Below are 21,805 nucleotides of genomic sequence, written 5' to 3'. Positions count from 1 at the left end.
CCACGCTGTCTAGACACATTTTAATGATGCCTGCGCTAAAGGAGGATATAAATTTGCTTCATTCGGTGTTTTAACACAACAACATGGCTAGTTTCGACATGATAAATATCCAGAACTCTTGTGACCCACAATACACCAATATCTTCAAAACACTGGTTTTGGAAAGTGGAAATTAGCGTTGGAGCAACAGCGAATTCCTTGTATCTGACACCAATTTAGTTTTTTATATGATGCTACACACCAACCTAATCAATTAACCTTGAGTTAAACACTTAATGCACTTCGACTAGTCAAGCCTCACAGTGATCCAGTGAATAAATCTGTAATAATCAAATTGTGATAATAATAATAAAATAATTATAAAATAACTAATATGTAATAAAATAAAAAATGATAGCAGTATATTGATATGAGTATGTTCAAATGCCCATTTAGGGAGTGGCTGAAGCTTTGCCAAAGCGGTTTTTTTTTTTGTTTTTTTTTTTGCCAAAGCCCATCAAATTCCATTAAAAACAGGAAAACAATAAACATCCCCTTGATTTTGCCAAGCAAAATGGATTAGCTTTTGTTACACTTGTCCTCTTTACACACAAGACTCCAAAATGTGAATCTTAGAACCATAAAAACATGTTTGTTAAGGGCCATTCCATCGAATGGGTGCCATTTCTGTCCCAAGGACAATATATGTATATATATGCAGTTAAAATTAACTGTACAATACATTGTATTGTTAAGCAAAGTGACCTACATATTGGTGCAATAACAAATTTAAGATAAATATTTTTTTTAAATAATAAAAACCACATGCAACACTGAAAAAATAACATTTGTTTCCTGTGTACCATGAAATATAATGGTTAAAATTCTTTAGAATGAAAATTGTTTTTACATTGTTGTTTTTACATTGTTGTGACTCTATATCCCATCTTAGCCTTTTATATATTTTTGTCACAAGAAATCCATAATATTGTAATTTAGTCAAGTCCTATTACCCTAAAACAATCCCCCTTCTTTAAAAATTTAAACATTCCAAAAGTCACATGTTAATAAATAAATTGCCTCATCTGGACCTACTCAAGGACACAGGAAGACCAAAAGTAAGTTCTCTCATGTTTGTCTTCTGTATATTTGATAATGTTAGGTTAAGGTACTTAACTTGTAATTGGAAGGTTGCCAGTTCACATCTACCATTGCCAGGTTGCCACTGTTGGGTTCCTGAGCAAGGCCCTTAACCCTCATCTGAGTCAGAATATTAGTCAGTATAACACTATTCACCTGTTTTTCCACTTGTTGCTGTTTAAGATTAGTTTAACAATGTGAATATATGGAGCCAATCCACTAAGTGCGGCAGAGAGGCAACAGCACTATAGTGCTCATGATGATGACCCAGAAAGGAGAGAGATATTTAGAGAAGAAACAGGAGAAGTACAAGGAATCAGGCAGAAGGAAAAGGACAATCACACACACACACACACACACACACACAAAACCACACGTACATACCTGCACACACACACACAGTCACACATTCCTGTTACCCAGTGTTCTTAAAGTGTTATTCTAAAAAATAAAGGTAAATCACTTCTTTTTAAAAATTATAATTGGTCCTTCATTTATCCAATTGTTTTAATAAATGACATGCAAACATTTTTTTTAATAAATTTGAGTTTTCCGAAAAATGGTTTTGCATTTTTAGAAAAGTACTTTTACAGTGCATTTATAGTTATTTTAGTCACAAATATCAATTATTTGAACATGTAACCAACCATTTATTTACAATGCACACTTTATTGAGGGGAAAACAAAGGAATTAGTTGACATGCTTTTAAACATGCTTTCTGGATGACACAGGAGTTTTGCTAACAGCACTGAGAAAATTGCAACCATCTTCTACTTTAACCTTGTAAAAATAAACCAAAGATGCCTGAGACTGACCAAGACACATTTTGAACAGTCAAATATATGTATTATTAGATCCGGTGTTGAAAAAAAAGCTAAAAATCGAAGTTTAATTCTTGAAGAGTTCAACATGCTAACGGCACCCATTCAGACCTTAAAGCGACCGTTCCGGGACGTAGAGGGTTAACGCCAGAGCGCGCGTGTATCGGTAGAGCTCTACTGTAGTGAAGAGCTAACAGCCAATGAAATCCGCGCACCGAGTGACCCGTCCTTTTGCCACGGAAGGCTCCTTGTTTTTATAACAATGAAACAATATATGTGGATAAACGACCATTAACAGACCATGAGGCGACGTCTTACAGACATTGATCGATGTCTTATTTCAGAAACCCAGAGCTACCGACCAGGTTTGTGCGCACGGATTCGGTTTCGTCCGGTGGGGGCGGGTGCTTGACATGGCGGCGTCTGGAGCTGCAAATAATTGTCTGTTGTCTGGCTTCATGAAAACGTTGGCCGTTCGAGCAGAGATCTTCATGTACTTCATTTCAGAACTGAAAAGTCCACCACACTGGCTTGTTTGTTTGGTCTGTATCGTCTTTTAACGCAAGCTGGCGGTAATTTGGTAGGTTAGTAGCCCGTAAACTACCGTCAACGGTCCCGTCCATCAGTTCTTGGACGGCCGCGGAGACTCGAGACGCAGACTAACGTGACCGTAGTCTGTACGGGATCAGTAATCCTATACGGGATCAGTAATCGCGGAGGAAGCGCGTTATGTCGTAATCTGTTTCGGGCTCACTCGTGTGCTTCGCCTTATTTAGTCATTAACTGCATGTATTTATTTGACATCCTAATCAATATCTTATGAATATTAGTGGTGACTGATTCAGTCACAGCATAATTTCAGTTTATCTACAGGTGTAGAACTGAGTTCGGTTTAGAATGGCGCTGTTAATTACTGCACAACTCAGAAATGAGATTTTTAAAGATTTTGCCGCCTATTGCATAATCCATAACGTTAGACTGTCGAGGGAATAAAGACATGAACGTATCCTAACCTAACGCGGCTTATTTTTAATAGCAATCTAATGCACATCTATACCAGCACACATGATGCAAATTAGAGCAGCACGACTCGTGTTTATATCCCGCAGCCAGTACAAAGCGTTATCAAACGCCTTTGTTATAGTTATTAAATATGCATTATGCTATTAGGATTGTATGAGAAATCAAATGGGTAAATAGCCGTGTCAGCATGTAAATGCTAAATAAGCATTTACCTATTTACATTTACATATCTGACAGTTGCTCCGTTTCTTCACCCATTCACATATTTTAGGATTTGAATTTCTCCTGTGCATCTACTTAATATTAAACATAAATGGTTTAGGTACTTAAAAAATGAAATACCCCATTTTTATGAGGTTGGTTGGATTTTTAAAAAATATTTTATTGTTAGGCTACATGAAGCTTTATGTCTTCTGGAGCTATGATTATGAGAATTACTGAACTGAATACAAATGTTTGCTGCTTTAATTATATTTTTATATGGGAATTAACTCATTGACCTTGCTTGTAACTCACTCACTCACACACTCACTCGCGGTTAACATATGTGGCCGTAAGGGGGCGCTGTTTGCGCTGCAGTCGCTGTGTTGCTTCGCATCGCTGATACTGTCCTTGTTCTTTCATCTAAACAACATTAATTTAAAAAACTTCAAGCAGTACTGATAGAATAAGTCATTGAGACCAGTGTCACTGCAATGTGTCCTGCAATGTGCAATGTGTCTTAGAGCAATCTACAGTGAATTAATATTGTTTTATAAAAAAATGTAAATATAAAATTGTGTAATTATGCAATGCTTCTTATGTATGCTGCTTATTTTGTCTGAATGTATCAGCAATCTTAGGTAGCTATATGACCAAAATTTGCAGACTAACTGCTACATCTTAAACATAATAACTAGTTAGCCAGAGATAACTATTTTCTTTATGGAGTAGGGATAGATTAACACACTGAAAGTGAAGTGATAAATACATTTGTTTCGTTTGCTTTTAAGTCTTGTAGCTTCCATCTCTGTTGCTGAAAGAGAAAGAATTATGTTGAATAGTGGCAAAAATTAAGGATAAGTAACAGCAGTGTTAAGGGTAAATAACAGCTGTACATGTAACAAAACAGTGTTAAGGCTAAGCAGCAGCAGTACACATAACATTTTGTTAAGGCAAAGTAATGGCAGTACATAGAACAGTGTTGAGGCCAAATAACAGCAGTACATGTAACAAAACAGTGTTAAGGGTAGGTAAAAGCAGTACATAGAACAGTGCTATGGGTAAGTAACAGTAGTATATGTAACAACAGTGTTAAGGCTAAGTAACAACAGCATATGTAACAGAACAGTGTAAGGATAAATAACAACAGTACACATAACAAAACTGTTAATGCCAAGTAACAGCAGTACACATAGCAAAACAGTATTAAGGCTAAGTAACAGCAGTACACGTAACAAAACAGTGTTAAGCCTAAGTGACAGCAGTACATGTAACAAAACAGTGTTAAGGCTAAGTAACAGCAGTACATGTAACAAAACCGTGTTAAGGCTAAGTGACAGCAGTACATGTAACAAAACAGTGTTCAGGCTAAGTGACAGCAGTACATGTAACAAAACAGTATTAAGGCTATGTAACAGCAGTACATGTAACAAAACAGTGTTAAAGCTAAGTGACAGCAGTGCATGTAACAAAACAGTGTTAAGGTTAAGTGACAGCAGTACATGTAACAAAACAGTGTTATGCCTAAGTGACAGCAGTACATGTAACAAAACACTGTTAAGGCTAAGTAACAACAGTACATGTAACAAAACAGTGTTAGGCTAAGTGACAGCAGTGCATGTAACAAAACAGTGTTAAGGCTAAGGGACAGCAGTACATGTAACAAAACAGCGTTAAGGCTAAGTGACAGCAGTAAATGTAACAAAATAGTGTTAAGGCTAAGTGACAGCGGTACATGTAACAAAACAGCGTTAAGCCTAAGTGACAGCAGTACATGTAACAAAACAGTGTTAAGGGTAAGTGACACTAGTGCACATATCAGGACAGTGTCAGATCTTTCTAATTCTTTTCCAAAAAGTTCCACTTTGGTTAATGTGGTAAAGGTTTTTCTCCTTTGAGTGAGCCTATGCTCTCTATTTATTTGCAGTACCTGATTATTTTATTTGAGAGGTGCGAGTGACGTCAGAAAAGATTAAGTACAAAAAATGAACATAGCTACATATATTTCAACTTTTTAGTTTAAAGCTTTTGGTGATTGTAATAGTTCCAAATTAATGTCAGGCTGGATTTATATGCATTATTCCACATGTTTGTCTGCCTAGTCATACACAAGAATGGTGATGACAAAGCAGTAAAACAGAACCAGATCCCCTTCATTGTTCACAGAGTAAAATGAATTTCTCAGGGCTGGGGTTCTGTAATCTAATGGTTTATACAAGATGAATGTGATATATGTGCATGTGGGGAATTAGCTATGAGAATGTAAAGATGGTTTATGCAAAAAGGGTACACCACTATAGTAGGTGTACTTAATGAAGTGTCATTAGGTACACCTCTATAGTAGGACTTAATGAAGTGTCATTAGGTACACCTCTATAGTAGGACTTAATGAAGTGTCATTAGGTACACCTCTATAGTAGGACTTAATGAAGTGTCATTAGGTACACCTCTATAGTAGGACTTAATGAAGTGTCATTAGGTACACCTCTATAGTAGGACTTAATGAAGTGTCATTAGGTACACCTCTATAGTAGGACTTAATGAAGTGTCTTTAGGTACACCTCTATAGTAGGTGTACTTAATGAAGTGTCATTAGGTACACCTCTATAGTAGGACTTAATGAAGTGTCTTTAGGTACACCTCTATAGTAGGATTTAATGAAGTGTCATTAGGTACACCTCTATAGTAGGTGTACTTAATGAAGTGTCATTAGGTACACCTCTATAGTAGGACTTAATGAAGTGTCATTAGGTACACCTCTATAGTAGGACTTAATGAAGTGTCATTAGGTACACCTCTATAGTAGGACTTAATGAAGTGTCATTAGGTACACCTCTATAGTAGGACTTAATGAAGTGTCTTTAGGTACACCTCTATAGTAGGTGTACTTAATGAAGTGTCATTAGGTACACCTCTATAGTAGGACTTAATGAAGTGTCTTTAGGTACACCTCTATAGTAGGACTTAATGAAGTGTCATTAGGTACACCTCTATAGTAGGTGTACTTAATGAAGTGTCATTAGGTACACCTCTATAGTAGGACTTAATGAAGTGTCTTTAGGTACACCTCTATAGTAGGACTTAATGAAGTGTCATTAGGTACACCTCTATAGTAGGTGTACTTAATGAAGTGTCATTAGGTACACCTCTATAGTAGGACTTAATGAAGTGTCTTTAGGTACACCTCTATAGTAGGTGTACTTAATGAAGTGTCATTAGGTACACCTCTATAGTAGGACTTAATGAAGTGTCTTTAGGTACACCTCTATAGTAGGACTTAATGAAGTGTCTTTAGGTACACCTCTATAGTAGGACTTAATGAAGTGTCATTAGGTACACCTCTATAGTAGGACTTAATGAAGTGTCTTTAGGTACACCTCTATAGTTGGTGTACTTAATGAAGTGTCTTTAGGTACACCTCTATAGTAGGACTTAATGAAGTGTCTTTAGGTACACCTCTATAGTAGGTGTACTTAATGAAGTGTCATTAGGTACATCTCTATAGTAGGACTTAATGAAGTGTCTTTAGGTACACCTCTATAGTAGGACTTAATGAAGTGTCATTAGGTACACCTCTATAGTAGGTGTACTTAATGAAGTGTCTTTAGGTACACCTCTATAGTAGGTGTACTTAATGAGGTGTCTTTAGGTACACCTCTATAGTAGGTGTACTTAATGAAGTGTCATTAGGTACACCTCTATAGTAGGACTTAATGAAGTGTCTTTAGGTACACCTCTATAGTAGGACTGAATGAAGTGTCATTAGGTACACCTCTATAGTAGGACTTAATGAAGTGTCATTAGGTACACCTCTATAGTAGGACTTAATGAAGTGTCTTTAGGTACACCTCTATAGTAGGTGTACTTAATGAAGTGTCTTTAGGTACACCTCTATAGTAGGACTTAATGAAGTGTCTTTAGGTACACCTCTATAGTAGGACTTAATGAAGTGTCATTAGGTACACCTCTATAGTAGGTGTACTTAATGAAGTGTCATTAGGTACACCTCTATAGTAGGACTTAATGAAGTGTCTTTAGGTACACCTCTATAGTAGGACTTAATGAAGTGTCTTTAGGTACACCTCTATAGTAGGTGTACTTAATGAAGTGTCTTTAGGTACACCTCTATAGTAGGACTGAATGAAGTGTCATTAGGTACACCTCTATAGTAGGACTTAATGAAGTGTCATTAGGTACACCTCTATAGTAGGACTTAATGAAGTGTCATTAGGTACACCTCTATAGTAGGTGTACTGAATGAAGTGTCTTTTGGTACACCTCTATAGTAGGACTTAATGAAGTGTCATTAGGTACACCTCTATAGTAGGACTGAATGAAGTGTCATTAGGTACACCTCTATAGTAGGACTTAATGAAGTGTCTTTAGGTACACCTCTATAGTAGGACTTAATGAAGTGTCATTAGGTACACCTCTATAGTAGGACTGAATGAAGTGTCATTAGGTACACCTCTATAGTAGGACTTAATGAAGTGTCTTTAGGTACACCTCTATAGTAGGACTGAATGAAGTGTCATTAGGTACACCTCTATAGTAGGTGTACTGAATGAAGTGTCTTTTGGTACACCTCTATAGTAGGACTGAATGAAGTGTCATTAGGTACACCTCTATAGTAGGACTGAATGAAGTGTCATTAGGTACATCTCTATAGTAGGACTTAATGAAGTGTCATTAGGTACACCTCTATAGTAGGACTTAATGAAGTGTCATTAGGTACACCTCTATAGTAGGACTTAATGAAGTGTCTTTAGGTACACCTCTATAGTAGGACTTAATGAAGTGTCATTAGGTACACCTCTATAGTAGGTGTACTGAATGAAGTGTCTTTAGGTACACCTCTATAGTAGGTGTACTGAATGAAGTGTCTTTTGGTACACCTCCATAGTACCAAACACCCTAACAAGTAGGGGTGTACCTGTGATGCAGCTGTTTGGAGAGTTCGTATTAATTATAATCGAATATGTTGAATAAAGTATGTATTTTTGAACATAAAACTCCAGGGTATTTTAATGTGAAACTAACTTGAAGGCCCTGCACAGCTACTGTTTAAAATGTATGAAAAATAAATATTTCTGCAAAGAATGGTACAATTACCAGGCACCTTCCAATTTTTTTGCAGCCAAAACCAACATTAAAAGGAGTGTTTTGAATTTTCTTTTTTCTCTATCGCCTTTTACCATTTTTCTGTGTGGGTGTGGATGTGACAGTCTCAGTGTCAAACGTAACTGCCCAGGTAGTCAATGTGGAGCAGGCTGGAAGTAGAATCACATCGACATGGCTTTACTTGTCTGAACCTGTCTCGGTCCAAAGCAGAATCCATGCTGTTTAAATAGAGGCTAAGCAAACTCTCTGGTTAAATCAGAGGATGCACAGTTCATATTTTAAAAAGTATTCAGAGCGGAATCATCTGTGCAGTTTATAGCTTATATTCAGCTGGTTAACCAGGTCTAGCCTACAGTCTCTGACTACACGGTGGGAGCCCAAAATCAGAAATTCTTTCAAAGTGTCAGTATATTGTAATGTTATGTTATAAAAATACATTTGCAGCTGTGCTAAATTACAGAAACTGTATTGCTATGTTTTTCTTGCTTGCTACATTATTGAATAAAGCCATATAATTATATATATTTTCTTTTCTCTTTATTGTCTAGGTTGGCTTGGAGTGTTTATCCCTGATCACAGCTTGCTGCTGTCACAAAAGGACATCTAGTTTATTGAATCCTCCAGTAGTGCATACATAGTTGTGAACCAAAATAACCAGCAGAGAAGATTTGGAATTTATATTTTGTAAATAAGTTTTGGTCATGAACATGAATTCAGTTGGTTTACAACAAAATTTCATCTTGTTTGTGGAAAATAAGGCCAAAGCGGCAAACGTCAACAGGCGTCTCTGTTGTGAGAAATGTCGTTTCTCGACCAAGGACGTTGATCTATTCGAAAGGCATGTGGCCCACCACGAGGAAGTGACCTTCTCCTGCACACTCTGCAGCCACGTCTCGTACTCCAGGGTGGAGTCTCAACGGCACAGTGTTACACACAAAGGCTCATTCCCGTATAGGTGTAATTGGTGTGACTATGGAGCTGTGAGGAGGGACTACATGGTAAAACACATTCAGCGAATACATGGGAAGGCTCCAGATGGAAGTTTCACCACTGATTGTGCTCTACCTACTACAAAAATAGAACACCTGTCTCAAAAAAGAACTACAGACCTTTGCCTTGACAACCAAAGAAAATTGGTGAGCTCTTCAACAGGAAGGAAGTCCAATCAGTTCCTTCATGTAGGTCAGTCAAGGGTCAGTGCACCATATATTGTTGCCAAACCTGTTCACCAAATGATCAGTAGCCAGACTCATCTTATTTCCAGTACAGCTGATCATTCAGTTAACAGCACAGCTTGTGTCTTACCTATTACTAAAACACAGATCTATAGTGTTCCTGGTACTGCTCATGCAGTGACTAAAGTTACACAAGACATTAGTAACCAGCCAAGTGTTATTGCTGATGAAGCAGGTCAGAATGCAGGTAAAACCACTGAGTATATCAATAGACCTGCAGGAAAAATGTCCTTGGAAAAAAATGTTACGCCAAATGCATTTCCCAGGGTTCATTTTGGCATCTATGCAGATCGCACCATTCAGCAGAGGCCACTGCTTCAGAGTCAGGTGAAAGCTACTGCAGAGAAGATGGTAATTCAGTCAAAAACAGTCCCAAAATTTCAGGTTGGTCTGCCAGCTGTAAATAATGCTCCTCTAAAGACATTTCTCAGCAGCACTTTGCAGGTCGTGGAGCCCAGGACTGCTGAAGTTCGTAATGTGGCGGAGGCTCCAGCTGTTCAGAGGCCGGTTCATTCAGGAGCTGTACGGAATATTCCAGTGGTCCATGAAGTGCAAAGGTCTTCTGGAGCACATCCCAGCATGCTAGTGGAGCAGTTTGGGCCGGGAGCATCATCCTCTGCACATGGGACTCGGAATATAGAAAAGCTGAATGTAGCAAAGACTCATCCCATCCTTGCGAAGCCACCCTTAGAGAAGTTTAAGTCAATTACACAGTCCAGTGTCCAAGTAGAATTGCTATCACCTTTAAACCAGCCAATCCAGCACAACAGACCCCTGACAGTATCATGCCCTGAAGAGATTACCATTCCTGCAGGCTGCCTTGTTGAATTGGTGGAGGTAAAAAATGTCAGTGGAACTCGAGAATTGGAGCTTCGGTTAGTCCCGCAGCTGCCAGGTGGCCCTCCCCTGGGAGAGTCAAAGAGCGCCACTGCAGCTGGTACAGCAGGCCGGCTCTCCTTCAAATGTAGAGTTACTACCGAGGAGGATCAACCAGAAAGACTGGACCGTGGAGTTTGCACCACACCGGAAAATGGTGTACCTGAGCCTCAGATCAAGGAATCTCATATAAAGGCACATTCTACAAATATCACAGTAACTATAAAAGATGAACCTGAGGTAAATGAAAGGGTGCTTTGTTCCAAGGCAAGTGTAATGCAGACACCAGGATCTTCGAATGTGGGATTCCACGGTGCATGGAGGTCATTAGAAAAACCAGCACCTAATCCTTCAGAATCACAAAGGTTTACTCATCAGCCATGTACTGTGCACAAATTTGTTACCAATACCACAGAACTGGTTAGTCCACTACTACAGCAGAACAGTGCAGACAAGACCACTACCTGGAATGCAGCTAGCAAGAACATTAGAGCTGAAGGTCTAGAGTGTGACCGAAGAGCTCTGCCGGCATTACCAAACAAACGTGAAGAAGCAGAGTCCAGTTACCAGGGCCTTCCTGTGATCTCATCGGTCTTCTCTCTGTGCCCTGGTCCTGAAGCAATTCTAAATCACATTCACACCAGAGTAGGGATTTTACATAAATGTGCTGGTGAGGCCCTGACATCTTCAAATTTAGGATCAAATGGAAATGTAAAAAATACAGATATCTTAGCATGTAGACATGATCTGAAAACAGAGGAGGAAACTGGACCATTGAGTAAAATTGTTCAAAAATGTAGTCAGAGCCTAAAGGAGAATGAGGATAAACTTACGATAAATGAAGATACGAAGATATCTGAAGGGTTAGTATCTGAGACACTAGGTGACATATTAGAGAAGAGTTCCCAAACATGTGCTAATGATCTGAAGCACAGGATTACAACTGAGCAGTGTAGTAGTTTGTCAGATGCTCGACAGGAAATAGCATCAGATCCTGCATTGAATAAGGGTTTTACCACACAACCCAGCGATGAGTTAAAAACCAAGCTGGAGGCAGATATCAGTTTGCCTGAGCAGAGAGAGAATTCTCATGCCTTATCCATGAATCCTACAGTAGCTTTGGTCAGGATTCCAAGCCTGGAATTTTATTCAGTTTTAGAATCTGCAGAGAAGATTTCGGAGAAATTAGTTGAGGAAGAAAGCATAACGGCTCGACCAGTTCTCTGCTGCACCTCGAACCAGCAAAACCTGCAGGGAACAGCCATAAAGCTGGTTCTGAAGAGAAAACGGTCTGAAACAGAAAACAAGGATTCAGCGCAAGATGTCCAGCCAGGTCTGTCACACATGGATATACATCACCCACACAAAAAACACAAAAAAGGAAAGAAGAGGGCTAAGAAACACAGGTCATCAAAGGTCAGGTTAGATCTTCAACAGATCTTACAGAAAGGTAAAATGGCAAAGCTATGGTTAACCCCATTAAAAGAAGATCAGCTGGTCAAACTTCCTGGACCAAACCAACCTGTTGTGGTTCTGAACCACCCAAACCCTCTAGTACAGATGGTGAGTGCAGGAGTTCAGACTCTGAAAGACTATAAATGGATTGCAGCAGCCCATGACTTCTGTCCCCAGAGTAGAATCCAACCCATAAGTCAATGTCCTTCATTCATAATGAAACTAAAGAAAGTCCAGGGGCAGAAATATCAAGTCACAGAACTTGTTCTAAAAGGAGTCTCTGAAAAAATGGTCTTGTAAGAAAAACTTTGTGGTTTTTTTTTTTTTTTGGAACATTAGAATTTTTTTTATATATACTGATATTTCAATCAGTAACCTACTGGTGTTGTTGCTCTTTTTATGATATTTAATATCACTACTGTGCTGTTACTACTGTTAAAAACTGCTTAAAGGGCAAGAACACTAAATAAAACTGTTCTTTTTTATTTGTTCATATGTATCTGTAAGAACCTTCCAGGGGTTCCCATCTTCATTTTCTTCATATTTTTATATTGTATTTGTTTTTTGTACTTTTTAATTGTCTACTACAAGAATGTTACCTTCAATAACTGAAATAATTGTTTCCTGTAGACATGTTACAGTATTCATCCCCTGCTTCAGATATTACAAAGTGTTTATGTAACTGCAGTATAACAACATAAAAATAATTTGATGTATATGTTGTAATTTTGCATTTCTAATACTCAGGCTTGGGGGTTTGCGAGTGCGGTGCAGTATTTTCTGTGCTCCCAGGATTGAGCTCTTCTGGACTGAGATTCATGATGTCATTTCTGAGACCTGTTGGAGCCACTGCTCCGTCTTAGAGTTCACAGCCCCAAATGCATGAATAATAAAACACCTTACTCGTATTTGAGCGTTAAATTAATGGAAGCACTAGTCAGTGTGTGGATGAAACAGGAAGAGGTTTGGTTGAGCTCTGTTTTTCTGGCAGCTTCATAGGTAAAAATACAGAGCCTTTCTTTCTTCTTCATGTTATCAATCAGTCATTATAGTCATTATATTGATCTCTAGTGGCCTGGATGTTTCAGACATTTTGTACTAAATCTGTTTTAAGCATGGCCAACTTCATATGGAGGATTTGATTTATGGAGTGTAAATGGGTTAATTCGGGGACTACAAAGCAATCTGATTCCTCAACTCATGTGAGCTGCACTTTATAGAAAAATGCAAAAATAAATGATCACTCTTAATACACAGTATTTCAGTAGTCGATGTATTATTTGCCGATAAGGACGGTACGATATTGAATTATCGGTTCGATAATGACATGTTAGATGATAATTACAACTGATAGTCTTCACCTGTCCAACAAATTAAGTCTTCTGTTTAATATAGGCCTTGTTTATATATTACTGCATTTATAAGAAAAATAATCAGAAATGATGTCTTTTGTAAAGTGCAACCTGTGGAATAATTTCCTCATCAGATTTGTTTTGATTTTGCTCATACCTCATTAAGTCTCTGGAGTTGGTCACTGTAGTTTTGATGTTGAGTTTTTGTTTTTTGGGGTTTCCAGATATAGGCTTTCTTATAGCTGCACCAGGTCAGCAATAAAATGACACTTAACATCGTAGAAAATAAAATAACGCTTAACATTTAGAAAATAATATGTAATGAAACTACTGTTATTCCCCTTTTTTAAGAGCGATGTAGATTTACAATAATGTATGTTCACAATAATTTTGTTGTCTGATTTACCTCTGACGTGCCTAAATAAAACTAATGATCAGTTTAACAGTTTAACACTTCGCATATAGATTATTGTTTGAAGGTATCAGACACAACGAGGTGCTAATTATTGGTTATCATATTGGCCCAAGAAATTCAATATCTATACATCCTGAATCACTTTCCTAAGCGTTATTGCTCCTTTTATTCTTCCTTGGATGTCTTTGGAAGGCTGTTGTTCTTTCAGAATCTCAAAAATGAAAGCTTGGTTCCTCAAACATATTACTGTAGCAGAAACTATAGATTTTAAAATAAGTATAAGAAAACAAATGAATGCTGAGTACTGTTCTTTTTTAAGAAATATAATTGCTATTTTTTAAAATTATTTTAACCATAATGTCAGAGCAACATTTAATGCCAGCCTTAAAACAAATGAAAAACTAAATAATAATAATAATTATTATTAATTATTTTGTCACTGCAAGGCCTGAACATAATGATATACTGTCAGTTTGTTTTTGTACCTCACTTATAACCAGCATGCTAGCAGCACTGTACGTTTGCCTGTGATGTCCATTTTCATGTGGTGTCCAGCACATTTAAGGGTAATAAAGTAATACATTTAGTTCCCACCTCTGCAATCGTGTCTAGCGTAACCATGTATTTATAATACAATACTACTATAACCGTGCACTGTATTTAGGGATTCATGTTTCTTATAGTACCTGCCATTTTTCAATACTGAATTAGACAGAATCTGAACAGCAGGGTTATGTTCAGAGTTTATTGTTTTATCTGTTTGGATCTTTGAGTTTTTTTGATTGAGCAGTCTCCAAATCCATCATTTAACTTCATACTTTTTGGATGGATTTAGTAGCTGATTGCAGTTGTACAAAATAAAACAAGTCCCCTGATCACTATTTCCTGAGAATCCAAATGCAAAATGTGGGGAAATGCTTTCAAATAATTTTACATATTAAAATACTAAATTACTAGTTAGTGCAAAATTATTATGTAATTGGTAAAATTATTGAAATAAAGGACATTTGTAGTCTTTTGACTAAACATACTTTATTCGTACTGACATTTGTTAATACATGGCTGTGTGTTGAATTAAACATCATTGTAGTTGTATAATAAAAACTAGCGAAGTCCGTGGTTTAGCTCAGTAGTTGGTTCATATCTTGGATTGTGACTGGATACACTAGGATGCAGTGTCTCTTTTGACTGGACATTGCTAATGGGTTCCGTCCATCAATGAGCATGATGGGGAAGATGGAGTGGAATTTGATGATGTCAGCCACGGAGTCAAACGTCTGGAACACAAGAGCAAATGGTGGTAGCTTTCTATATTCAACCCTGTCATTTTGCCTGTTGTTTCTTTTTTGCCTCTCACCACATGATCTTTTCTCATCTCACCACATGCTCTTTTCTCATCTCACTTCATGCTATTTTCTCCTCTCACCCCATGCTCTTTTCTCCTCTCACCTCATGCTCTTTTCTCATCTCACTACATGCTCTTTTCTCATCTCACCAGATGCTCTTTTCTACTCTCACCACATGCTCTTTTCTCCTCTCTCGCCACATGCTCTGTTCTCATTTACATTTACATTTATGACATTTAGCTCTTTTCTCATCTCACTACATGCTCTTTGGGTTCCTTTTACATTCTCACATAACACTGCTTAATGCGCCATGTTTAAGACGTAATAGTGTCAGCAGTGGCTTGTGAGTGCATGGTGTCATGCATCGTCACTCCCACTCAGCCATTAGCTAATAACAATGTAATAGATAAAGGCACACCATTGGACTGAAGTGCTGTTAATTTGTGCAAGCAAATGAACTTAGTAGTGTTTTAGGAGCAATACTATCTGGTATTAAGAATACCAACAGCAGATGTCTAAGTTGTTATGTGATGTGTAATGGTATTTGTGAATACCACTCCAGCTGTGCAGTGACAGAGCATGCCCTTATGTCACTTCCTCAGCGCGCTTAATAAGAGAGCAGTGTCAGCATTACAGACTCACATCAGTGGTCTTTATCCGGGTTCCCAGTGTGTATTTGCAGGTCTCCATGCAGAAGCGGATCTGAATGTTGAACACTCTGTTATCGTAGAAGACAGCCAGGACAAAGGGTTCATGGGTAGTGTTCCTGGAACAGTCACGCACTAGAAAAGCTCCTTCCTGCCAGGACACACAGTAGCACAGGGCATGATGGTGACAAGCGGACTAACTTACACCCTCCACTAGGATAAGACCACAGAGGGATGGTCTGAGAGCTCTTTGACTTGGATTGCAGCTGTCTGATCTTTTCTCTACACAGTTATATTGGTTCTTTTTAATTCCTGTATGCATTTCAGCAAGGGGTTGGAAGCAAGTGGTTAAAGTCAGAAATTTAAAATAGACCAGACAGGAACATCAGGCACCTGGAGTCAACTGGTATTCTTAACCCTGCAATCCATAGTCGAACTGCTCCAATGTGGATAAGGTTCCAGACTTTCAGAGGGTTCGGGTTCAGAGGGTTCCATTTACATTTTTAGCATTTAGCAGACGCTCTTATCCAGAGTGACTTACAAAAGTGCTTTGTCATCTACTCATACACTGTATGTACAGTAGGTACACACAATGTACAGTATAGTAGTTGAACTAGAACACTGCTGATATACAGCAATCAATACTGATAGCTAAAATAAATGTTAAGTAAGCATAAGGCCTATATCAAAACAATGATAAATAGGTGTTTGATGAACCATGAACTGACCAGCTGTGAGTGCAGGTTGGTGGTCTTCAGGTTGTTGTTGCTGTTGTGTGTGTGTGTGTGTGTGTGGTCGTTACCTGGTTCACCAGGTGCAGTGCGTGCTCTGCCTCCGCTCTGCTGAAGGCCCCTACGTACCAGTCCTGTTCTGCAGACACCTGCAGAGGAGGGAAGGACACAGACTCTTATTAGCTCTGTTACACAAACTCTGTATCGTTCCGTAGAGATTAGAAGAGCGCACAAAGATGTGCTGTCTTTGTCTTTATATGCGTGTGTGTGTGTGTGTGTGTGAGAGTGTATGTGTGCTCCACCTCTTTTGCTTGGCTTTGCTGTGTGTGTGTGGCTGTGTGTATCTGTGTATCTAACCTCTTTTGGTTTGCTGTGTCCGGTGTAGCTTCTGTTCTCACTGTCTGCTTTGACCTGTGGCCACTCATGGTGCTTTCTCACTGAATCTGAACCAGCAGAAAAACAACTCAAACTCCACAATTGAACCTTATAACAACACAATTCATATCACACAATTGAACCTAATTTCCTCACAGTTAATACCACACAACTGAATCAATTACAACCTATAAGTAAAACCACAATATTTATCCTTCCACATAATTTTTCCCTGCAAACTTTACCTGCAATACAACTCAAACTTGGAGGATGGAATCTAGAACATAACTCACACCAGGACGTTTATCTTAGAATACAACTAGGACCTGTAGCTTTGGCATACGACAGGACAGAGAGAAAAATCTTCATTACTTGTTAGCTATGTTAGCTTTGTACCTTCAGTGCACAGGGCACTGTTATCTTGGCGAATAAAGTGCACAGGGTTTTAAGGGAACATTGCATGAATTAGTTTTTTGGCCTAACTCTTTCTTTAAATCCTTCCTGGATCATTGACAAACAGTAACATCAAAAAAATGTGATGTTTTCCCACATTTTACAACATGTAAAGCAAACACTTGCCTGAGCCTGTGTTCCTTTGCTTTGACTGGCTTTAGGAGAGTGGGAGAGAAATACAATTACTGTCAACAAATAACACCGTTACTGTCAAAAATGATAACATTACTGACAACAAATGATAGTTATTGTCAACAAATGACAGTTACTGTCAACAAATGATAGTTACTATCAACAAATGATACAATTACTGTCAACAAATGATAGTTACAATCAACAAATGACACAATTACTGTCAACAAATGACTGTTACTGTCAACAAATGACACAATTACTGTCAACAAATGACTGTTACTGTCAACAAATTATACAATTACTGTCAACAAACGATAGTTACTATCAACAAATAATACAGTTACTGTCAACAACTGACACAATTACTGTCAACAAATGACTGTTACTGTCAACAAATTATACAATTACTGTCAACAAACGATAGTTACTATCAACAAATAATACAGTTGCTGTCAACAACTGACACAATTACTGTCAACAAATGATCAAATCAAAGTCAAATTTATTTCCATATCTGTTGTCACAAAGCAGCTTTACACATGTCGGAGTCCAAGCCCCGGTGCGCAAGCCAAGGGTGACAGTGGCCAGGAAAAACTCCCTGGAGCATGAGGAAGAGACCTGGAGAAGATGGGGGGCCCATCCTCCTCTGGCCAACATAAATGACACAATTACTGTAAACATGTGCAGCAAAGCCTTTTGTTTTATAAGAACACCACAAAACAAAACAATGAAAACAGGGAAACCTCCTTAAAATACCTCAGCCAAGCACAATCCCAAACAGAAGGGCCCCTAATGTACAGTCCTTGCCAAAGGTTTTGAGAATGACACAAATGTTGGTTTTCACAATGTTTACTGCCTCAGTTTTTTTTTTAGATCCTTTTGTCAGATGTTTATATGGTATAGTGAAGTACAATTATAAGCATTTCATACGTTTTTTAAAAAAACTTTTGACAAATACATCCAGTTTAAGCAAAGACTTCATATTTACAGTGTTGACCCTTCTTTTTAAGACTTCTGCAATTCTCCTTTGCATGCTGGATATCAGCTTCTGGGCAAAATCTTGACTGATGGCACTCCATTCTTGCCTAATCAATGCTTGGAGTTGATCACAGTTTCTGTGTTTTTCTTTGCTCACCGTCTTTTTGCGGATTGACCACAGGTTCTCAATGGGATTGAGATCTGGGGAGTTTTCTGGCCATAGATACAAAATTTCAAATTTTTGTTCACTGAACCATTTGGTTATCATTTTTTGTCTTGTGACATGGTGCTCTGTCTTGCTGGAACATCGTTCATCACCAAATTGAGATTGTTGGGAGAAGTTGCTCTTGGAGGAGGCTTTGATACCATTCCTTATTCATGGCAGTATTTTTAGGCTAATTTTTTATTACATCCTTTGGTTGAGAGCTTGTTCAGGAATGGCAGAAGGCAGGTGTGAGTGTATCTGCATTCACAGTGAGGCAAAGGCTTTTGGAGGATTGCTTGGTTTCAAGAAGGGCAGCAAAGAACCACTTCTCTCCAAGAAAAACATCAAGGACAGACTGACATTCTGCAGGAAGTATTGTGACTGGGCTGCAGAGGACTGGAGTTAAGTTATTTTCTCCGATGAAGCCCCCTTCAGACTGTTTGGAACATCTGGACAAATGATTGTCTGGAGAAGAAAACGTGAGCACTACCATGTGTCATGCCAACAGTGAGGCATCTTGAGACCATTCATGTGTGGGGTTGCTTCTCATCCAAGGGATGTATTTGTCAATAAAAAGTTAAAAACCTATGAAATGCTTATAATTGTACTTCACTATACCATATAAACTTCTGACAAAAGGATCTAAAAAAACGAGACAGTAAATTTTGCGAAAACCAAAATTTGTGTCAGTCTCAAATCTTTTGGCTTTGACTGTAACACAGCTAAAAGGTTATAGCAGTTCAGAGGACTGCAGAGGCAGGTTCTCTCCTCTCCTCTCCTTGTGATTGCAACATAGGGCAAGACATGTAAAAACTCCTCCCTGCCCCCATCTAGGAGTAGAGCGTCTACTGCAAATGTGATTTCCTTTGATAATGGCCTAAACGCTGCCTGCACATTCTTTTCTACTACAGCGCTGCAGGTCTACTCTGATAAGGTCTCGGGATTCAGACATGGCCATTGCACCAATTGCCACTGAACTGCACTCATAAAGAGCTTAACAAATATTTTATCAGCTGTTCTCTGCTGAGTGGGTGATAATGTGTTGTAATTGAGGCCTTCTTTGCACAGAGATAACAGGATCACAACAGGATGGAAGGAGCAGTTTCGTAAAGGCAGTCATGCATAATTCACATTCTTCCTCAGAGTCGAGCAGGGCAGTGGAAACAGGTAGGATTTCACTGACAATGAAGTACCTTTGATGCAGATCGTGAGACTCCAGATCCAGGGAGTGTCTGTGGGAGGAGTCATTCCTGAACCTGGTTACTTGGGAGGAGCCAGAGGAGATGAGTGACAGGTGTTGAGAGGAAGAGCAGTGAACAGAACTCCAAGTGTAACTGAATGTAATACTTACCCAATAACCTGCTCTCTTTAACCTGGGCAGAAACGGCAGATTGATTACCTGTATGTTGTCGTTTATTTGGTTGTTTGTGTATATATCAGAAAATCAACTTACACCCTCACTGCCATCTGGACTTGAGCTGTAAAAAGTAAGAAATTAAGTCAATAATGTAAACCTGTTACTGATATTGTATACCTCCTTGTGTGTGTGTGTGTGTGTGTGTGTTTAAGCAAAAGAGAGAGAAACACTAATAATGCTCACTCACCCTGGCTGGGGGGTTGTGTAGTTTGTGGCAGGACAGAAGGGGGTGTTGGGTGGGGGTCTGGTTGGGGGTGAATCGATATGATGGTGAAATGCATGGGTATTCTGAGACAAGGTATCTGTGAAATATGACTCACTCCCCTGGTCTCTTGGGAAAGATTTCACTGGTCTGGAACACACATATATTCTTTCATTACTATATTTAATAGGGCTTTTTGCATTTTTGCTAATTTGTGCTAAGAAGACGTATAATGGTCAAAGAAAACCCATCAATAGATAGATAGATCTTAATAGATCTCGGTCTTCTCTGCGTATACGTCCGCCTTGTGATCGCTCCATGTTACAGAAACTATTTTAACTTTATTAAAATGGAGCAAATACATAAAAATAGTCCCTTACCTTGGTGGAATCTTGATGGTGTTCTGGAAAATAAATAAATAAATAAAAGTAATAATAAAATAATGTCAATATCATCAGGCTCTAATCATATGATTCTGATATTATGGTAAAGGATGAATCTGCTCAAGTAAAAACACAGAAGTTTTACTTCTACCGGTTCATTAGAGCCTAAAGTCTTTGATCTTCTTTCTGCACAAAGGGAAAAAAATAGGTTAAACCTTTATCATACACCTCTTCACATGAACAGAGTTGAAACTAGGTTTCCACAGGCACTCCTGTGGGAGCTGGATGTGTCCACTGGGACTAGTGTGTAGCTGATGGTATACTGGCAAGTAACACAGCCAACAGTAGCCAGATGCCTGTTACTCCTGTCAGACATGTGGGCCAAGTGTGGAGAACAAATGTTCATTATGTAACAGAAGCAGCAGGTCTTTAAATATCAGAACTTAGGCCTTATAAAGAGGCCAGTGTGGGTCATGGCTGTCTGTGTGCAAAAGCTCAGTCTAACCTGTTGTAATCTTTGGCCGTCTGCCTGGTTTCAGATCCCTGTTTATAAGCGGTGCTATATTTCCTGTTTGGGAGGAAATCAAAGCATAGTTAATGTAATTATAGGATGTATTCCTTTTGGGTGTCTTTGTAATTGCTGTGTCCACAGCGACAGCGCTGGTGAGCCCAGGGTTTGAGGGAGTGCACTGAGGGTTTGAGGGAGTGCTCTGAGGGTTTGAGGGAGTGGTCTGGCCTTACCTGCTGCTCTCCTGGGGAGTTGTGGAGGAAGGTCCATAGCCTTCTGAGGATAAACACAGTTCAACTTCAGGTTACACAATATAATTATTGCAGCTTTATTCTAGTGCTCAGGAAAACTAACATTTTTAACTAACACTAACACACATATGCACACAGACACACAGACACACACACAGATAGTAAATTATTCTGAGGCACCAACCCTGTAATCTTCTGCTCCACTCTCAGAAGCCCATGTTTTCATAGGATGCCTATCTACACACACACACACACACACACACACACACACACACACACACACACACACACACACACACACACACACACACACACACATTACCACAGAGTAAGTGAGTAAGTCAAACTGAAATGTTGCTGAAATAATTTAGTCCATATTGCAATATCATATTTTGGCCACCAGATGGACATGTTGGAACACTTATAAACTTGCTCCAGTGTAATCTATGACACACACATCTCTCAGTGAAAGTCTGTCAGTGTCAAAAACACACAACTACCATCTTGGTCAACATTAAACATCAGGATTTTAAAGAAACAGTTAAAAATTTAATG

The 21,805-nt window shown here is 38.7% G+C and overlaps 2 protein-coding genes across 5 annotated transcripts in view; one reads left to right on the top strand and one right to left on the bottom strand.

Moving 5' to 3' along the window:
* Positions 1-1,670: 1,670 nt before the first annotated feature.
* Positions 1,671-13,111, top strand: LOC113585567. Its single transcript, XM_027023124.2, has 2 exons — positions 1,671-2,306; positions 8,835-13,111. The coding sequence occupies exon 2, from the start codon at positions 8,988-8,990 to the stop codon at positions 12,150-12,152; it is 3,165 nt and encodes a 1,054-aa protein (XP_026878925.2). The 5' UTR covers positions 1,671-2,306; positions 8,835-8,987; the 3' UTR covers positions 12,153-13,111.
* Positions 13,112-14,640: 1,529 nt separating this feature from the next.
* Positions 14,641-21,805, bottom strand: part of LOC113585555 (cytokine-dependent hematopoietic cell linker) — a 19,109-nt gene continuing 11,944 nt past the window's right edge. For all 4 annotated transcript variants that reach the window (XM_035532573.1, XM_035532571.1, XM_035532566.1 and 1 more), the window contains 14 exons: positions 21,435-21,487; positions 21,233-21,275; positions 20,997-21,059; positions 20,643-20,677; positions 20,489-20,511; positions 20,094-20,258; positions 19,943-19,967; positions 19,841-19,862; positions 19,683-19,752; positions 17,298-17,326; positions 16,701-16,786; positions 16,415-16,492; positions 15,608-15,763; positions 14,641-14,896 (listed from right to left, as the gene is read on the bottom strand). In XM_035532573.1, the coding sequence (XP_035388466.1) occupies positions 14,741-14,896; positions 15,608-15,763; positions 16,415-16,492; positions 16,701-16,786; positions 17,298-17,326; positions 19,683-19,752; positions 19,841-19,862; positions 19,943-19,967; positions 20,094-20,258; positions 20,489-20,511; positions 20,643-20,677; positions 20,997-21,059; positions 21,233-21,275; positions 21,435-21,476 (993 nt within the window). In that variant the 5' untranslated portion in view covers positions 21,477-21,487 and the 3' untranslated portion in view covers positions 14,641-14,740. The remainder of the gene's footprint in view (positions 14,897-15,607; positions 15,764-16,414; positions 16,493-16,700; positions 16,787-17,297; positions 17,327-19,682; positions 19,753-19,840; positions 19,863-19,942; positions 19,968-20,093; positions 20,259-20,488; positions 20,512-20,642; positions 20,678-20,996; positions 21,060-21,232; positions 21,276-21,434; positions 21,488-21,805) is intronic.

This window comes from Electrophorus electricus, chromosome 1 (genome assembly GCF_013358815.1).
Source record: "Electrophorus electricus isolate fEleEle1 chromosome 1, fEleEle1.pri, whole genome shotgun sequence".
NCBI lineage: Eukaryota > Metazoa > Chordata > Actinopteri > Gymnotiformes > Gymnotidae > Electrophorus > Electrophorus electricus.
Note: the sequence above shows the minus strand (reverse complement) of the source record. Positions and strands in the feature narration are given on the sequence as shown.

Coding starts and splice junctions, on each gene's coding strand:
- LOC113585567 (XM_027023124.2), top strand. CDS start 8,988: ATGAACATGAATTCAGTTGGTTTACAACAAAATTTCATCTTGTTTGTG.